Genomic DNA, 6,011 nt, shown 5'->3' with positions numbered 1-6,011 from the left:
ATACTATGTAAAGCACTGCTCACAGTATTTTTCATATTAATATACTGCAAATGTGTTCTCTATCCTTTACTGCATCATACATAAAACATGCTACCTGAATACTTGACTAATTCTTCAGTCTTAGGATATAAGTAATTGTACAACACTACATATTTCTGTAAGATTCTGTCCTCTAACATGACTTTTGTTTTAAGAAAATTATTTTCATATCTAAGCTATTAAACTGATCTCTTAGTTATGTTAGTATACTCTCTAAATTCTTCATTGGCTTATCTTGTAATGCACAGAAATTAAATATAAGGATTATGAGAAAGAGGGAATCAGGATCTATTTAGAAAGGCAGTGCTTGCTGACCAGACACCAAGGAGCTTTCCCAAACCATTCAGGAGAGGGCCTGGGGAACAGACCTGGTAAGGTGTTTTATTGAATACTCACATTTCAGAGTGTTCTTTCAGTGCTAATTGGCAAATGTTCCTTTTCAACCCAGAGTAAGTCTGTGGACTCGGACAGAGATAATTGTGATCTTTCTGGGCAAGGCAGTGATTGATCATCATTATCTGAGGCAACATCCACTTCTTGTTACACCTAGACCAGACGTGAAACTGACATATAGGATGAGGGGGGTCACACTGTAAGTTCTATTGAGTGGAGGGTCTGTGTTCCCTGGAAATGGTTCCTTTTTGTCCTGGAGAAAGTGTCATTAGTACTCAGGGATGGTCTGCATAGGTTTGAGCTTTAAGAACAGCCATAAAGATCTCCCACACCTGAGCTCACAAAGGCAGAACAGAGCCACTTCCACCATAACTCACAGCTTTCCCTCAAGAAACTGAATTACAGAGTCCATTTCCTTCCTGATCGCACTTGCCCCCACAACATTGGGAAAGAATGCATCATTCACATACTACATACAAGACCAGGTATAATCACAGATAAAAGATGGCAATAGGAAAGCAAATGAACTTAAGTAATGGAAACCAAGACAATCTGGCAATATCAGAAAAGAGCACTCCCAAAACAGCAAGTTGAGCATTATTAAACACTCCCAGAAAACAAGGCTCAGACATGAATTCATACTGCACAATGAAGATAGAGATCCTCTTCCCTTTTCACCCTTCTATTTCTACTCCTTTTTGAGACTTGTTACTTCTTAACTTCTAGATTCCCAAAAATTTTCTCACTCTGTTTGGTGTCCCCTTCATATTTTCTACCTCCTTCAGTTCACTTCTTCCAACATATTCTCCATTTTATTCAATTTTCTTCGGTATACTCCAATCCTTTTCTGCTTTTATTTTTCCTTCATTTCTCACTCCTTCTCCTCCCTTTTCACTTTTTCATCCTATCCTCTTTACTCCTGATATATGTCTGTATACTCTCCCCTCTTTTAGATCTTAAATCCAGAAACTTCTTCTCCAATATCACCTCTTTTGAAGGCTTTCTTTTGTTTATTGTTCTAGTTATTTTCTTTTTTCCTTTCTCACACTCTTTTTTACCCTTACCTGTCATCTCCTCATTTGCCAAATGCCCTCTATCTTCCTCTTCTATTATGTCCTATTTTCCTTCCTCTAATCTTTGCACAACATTTTTTCTCCCCCTTTCTTTCCATTCTTCCTCCTTTTTTCTCTTTCTACATCAGACACCATACTTCTACTTTCTTTCTCTATCATATTACTTCCACCTGCCTTTCTGCTTTTTTCCAACCCCATCCTTTGATCATTTTCCATATTCTGAATTCATCCTAAGTCCCTCAATGCTCTTTATCTTCCTGCTTACAACACTCAGATAATCTTCTGTTTCCAACTTTTACCATGCCCTCAATTTCCCTTCATTTTGCCCTCCACCTTTTTCTGTCCTCCACTTTCCTCCTTGTTTAAACCCCCACTCTCTTTCCTCTTTTCTCTTTCAACCATTTCTTCTTCTGTTTAATGCCCCCTTTCTCTCTTCTTTTTTTCTCCTTCACTTTACTCTTCACCTTTCCTCATATTTATTAACGTTCTTTCCTTCCAGCTTCCATTTCTTTATGTATTCCTCCACATTCCACTTCCCTCCATTCTATGCTTGTGCCTTCTCCCTCCAAATCTCAACTGCTGCTTTATTTATTTTCCCCCATTCTCTTCAGCCTGCTTGCTCTCACACCACTCATGCAGGCTGCATCTTCTTGTCTCCTCTGCAGATTGCACTATTGTATTTTCCTCTTCTTCCCTCAACAACTCCAATTCCTCATCTTCACTTAAGAAAACTTACTAGCTTCTCTGTTTGCCTATGTATCCTCTGTTTTACTTCTTCAATGTGTGACCTAAGCTAATTCAGTTTGCATTCTACCACGTTCTTATATCTCCACAGGTATAGGTTTAAAGAGGAGGATTCATATTAAAAGCAGACTTTCTTTTATTCTGGATTTTTAAGTGGGCCTTTTCTTATAATTTCTAATGTATTTACAGTTACATTCTATTTTTTAGGATGACTGCCAAAAAAATCACATCATATTAATGTTATTGTTGATATAAAATATAAAATGGATCTTTTGAAATTTATGTTTGCCAATTTGTTGTTAATTAGTCAAGGAAATATAGTAGAAATGAAATTACCGTAAACAAACATAGACTCCATATGAAGAAATGTTCAATTGTGACTTGTGAGTTTCTGCAATTGTATATAGTTGAAACTTATAGGTAGTAAAAAGCAACAACCACTGAGGAACATGGTAAGTCTTCCTCTACATAGTATGGATGCTGTCACTTTTTGTTCAATATGAAAAGCACTATACTATGTAAAGCACTTCTCACAGTATTCTTTATATTAATATACTGCAAATGCGTTCTCTATCCTTTACTGCATCACACATAAAACATGCTACCTGAATACTTGCCTAATTCTTCAGAATTAGGATACAACTAATTGTACAACACAACATATTTCTGTAAGATTCTGTCCTCTAACATGTCTTTTGTTTTTAAAAAATTATTTTCATATCTAAGCTATTAAACAGATCCCTTAGTTATGTTAGTATACTCTCTAGGTTCTTAACTGGTTTATCTTGTAATGCACAGAAATTAAATATAAGGATTATGAGAAAGAGGGATTCAGGATCTATTTAGAAAGGCTGTGCTTGCTGACCAGCCACCAAGGAGCTTACCCACACCATCAGGGGAGGGCCTGGGGCACAGGCCTGGTAAGGTATTTTGTTGAATACTCACATTTCAGAGTGTTCTTGGCAGTGCTAAGTTGCAAATGTGTCTTGTCAGCCCAGAGTAAGTTCCTGGACTCTGACAGAGATAATTGTGATCTTTCTGGGCAAGGCAGTGATTGAACATCATTATCTGAGGCAATTTCTACTTCTTCTTACACCTGGACCAGAAGTGAAACTGACATATAGGCTGAGGGGGGTCACACTGTAAGTTCTATTGAGTGGAGGGTCTGTGTTCACTGGAAATGGTTCCTTTTTGTCCTGGAGAAAGTGTCATTTGTACTCAGGGCTCGTGGGCATAGGGCTGAGCTTTAATAACAGCCATAAAGATCTCCCAAACCTGAGATCACAAAGGCAGAACTGAGCCACTTCCACCATAACTCACTGCTTTCCCACAAAAAATTGAACTAAAAAGTCCATTTTCTTTCTGATCGCACTTGCCGCCACAACATTGGGAAAGAATGCATCATTCACATACTACATACAAGACCAGGTATAATCACAGATAAAAGATGGCAATAGGGGCAGAGCGCCGCTCCGGCTCCCCTTTCCCCTTTGCAGGGCGAGAGGTGTCTATGGTGCTCCTGCTGCCACTGCCTACACAGCCACTGCCACCGCCGCCGCTGGGTGCAATCTCTATGGCGAGGAGGAGAAGGAGGAGCGCGAGCTCAGAGACACAAGTACACAAGTAAAGGGTAAAGTATTTTTATGAAACAAATTTTCAATCAAGCATAAGATTTTGATGCTTCGCATCTAGACCCCTTGTGCTGTCACTATGCCAGCAGCAACTGTAGATCTTAGCCAAAGAATTTGTGAAGTTTGGGCCTGTAACCTGGATGAAGAGATGAAGAAAATCCATCAAGTTATCCGAAAATATAATTATGTTGCTATGGACACCGAGTTTCCAGGTGTTGTTGCAAGGACCATTGGAGAATTCAGAAGCAATGCTGACTATCAATACCAACTGTTGAGGTGTAATGTAGACTTGTTAAAGATAATTCAGCTCGGACTGACATTTATGAATGAGCAAGGAGAATATCCTCCAGGAACATCAACTTGGCAGTTTAATTTTAAATTTAATTTGACGGAGGACATGTATGCTCAGGACTCTATAGAGCTACTAACAACATCTGGTATCCAGTTTAAGAAACATGAAGAGGAAGGAATTGAGACCCAATATTTTGCAGAACTTCTTATGACTTCAGGAGTGGTTCTTTGTGAAGGGGTCAAATGGTTATCATTTCATAGTGGTTATGACTTTGGCTATTTAATCAAAATTCTGACCAACTCTAACTTGCCTGAAGAAGAACTTGATTTCTTTGAGATCCTTCGATTATTTTTTCCTGTCATTTATGATGTGAAGTACCTCATGAAGAGCTGCAAAAATCTCAAAGGTGGATTACAGGAAGTTGCTGAGCAGTTAGAGCTGCAGCGGATAGGACCTCAGCACCAGGCAGGGTCTGACTCACTGCTCACAGGAATGACCTTTTTCAAAATGAGAGAAATGTTCTTTGAAGACCACCTTGATGATGCCAAATACTGTGGTCACTTATATGGCCTTGGTTCTGGCTCATCCTATATACAGAACGGCACAGGGAATGCATATGAAGAGGAAACCAGCAAGGAGTCATGACAGGAAATAGTCTTCTTATGTTTATTTTATACGAGTTACACACATGATTGTATATAGGTTTTATCATCCCTAAAATAATAGGCAATACCTCCCCCTCCTTTTGTAGCCTGTCTTTTCTGCTTTCAGTAATAAGTATGGCCTTTCTTAGCTATGATCTTAATAAACTAAAGTACATTCAGGTTAAATCTGGCCTTAATTTAATACACTTCTTATCAAGCTTGTGTGACAAAGCTACATTACTGAATAATTTGATAAACTTTGCCTAGTTGAGCACGTATGGGGTCTAAGAAAAGCCTCTAGAGTTCCCTCACTACTAATATCCAATCACAAGGGCTTCTTTATGAAGAGTGTAAAGCTGGTTTGAAATTCTTCCGTCACATAGCAGCCTATGCATGCCAATTTTAGGAAAAGGGAAAAACAAAACAAAATAAAATTAACTATCATTGACTGTAATTTATTTCCCTCTTCCATGCCTCTCCTCCTATTCTGCAGTACTTATAGGTATTTAAAATTGTGGACCATCAAGTTTGCACTTTATAGAGTGGTTTCAATCCTCTATTTTTTCAAAAATTGTGATTTTTTTTCTTGCTCTTAGCTAGAAAAATGACCATCCACCACCTTTTTACAGTATTTGCTTGTTTTTGACATTCAGCGTACAGCACGTGCATTGTGCAAATTGTTGATTCAGCAGGACTAACAGAAAACAAGAACTACTGAGGAGTCTATTTACTGTTCTGTGTGTAGTGTTTAGCCTTCCAAGCACATCTCATGTCTGTTGGTTTCTAATTGGCATGCATAGGCCAATTAGCTAATAAAATTACCTGAGGAGTGCAATGCTTGTTTATTTTTTGTGTATATCTTTGCAATTTATTTTATATATATTGTCAAGAGACTGTGAAATATTTAGCCATGCAGAATATGTGACCAGACCAGAGCATGTGTTGGAAGATTTTGGTGAACATTAACTCTACCCTGAAGTGATGGACTACAAGTTGTAATGTGTGTTATCTGCACTTCAATCAATAATATTAGCAAGTCTCCAACTGTTAGCAACACAGTTCGTTTCCCTTGTACATTCTGTATACCTGATGCTGTACCTGGACGGTCCTTTTTAAACTAAACGTTATTTGCAAAACAGAGGGTATTATTTGTTTTTAAAGCTTTTGTAAATAAAGGCTTCAAAAATGTTTTCCT

The 6,011-nt window shown here is 38.2% G+C and overlaps 1 protein-coding gene across 1 annotated transcript; it reads left to right on the top strand.

The window, feature by feature from the left end:
• Positions 1 to 3,959: 3,959 nt before the first annotated feature.
• On the top strand, positions 3,960 to 4,817 carry LOC308414795 (CCR4-NOT transcription complex subunit 7-like; the record flags this gene model as incomplete). The annotated part of the gene is made up of 2 exons (XM_080910028.1): positions 3,960 to 4,279; positions 4,433 to 4,817. 2 exons carry the CDS (start codon positions 3,960 to 3,962, stop codon positions 4,815 to 4,817), a joined length of 705 nt encoding a protein of 234 aa, XP_080766154.1.
• Between the last annotated feature and the right edge of the window lie 1,194 nt (positions 4,818 to 6,011).

Source organism: Micromys minutus (genome assembly GCF_963924665.1).
Source record: "Micromys minutus genome assembly, chromosome: X".
In the NCBI taxonomy this organism is placed as follows: Eukaryota; Metazoa; Chordata; class Mammalia; order Rodentia; family Muridae; genus Micromys; species Micromys minutus.
Note: the sequence above shows the minus strand (reverse complement) of the source record. Positions and strands in the feature narration are given on the sequence as shown.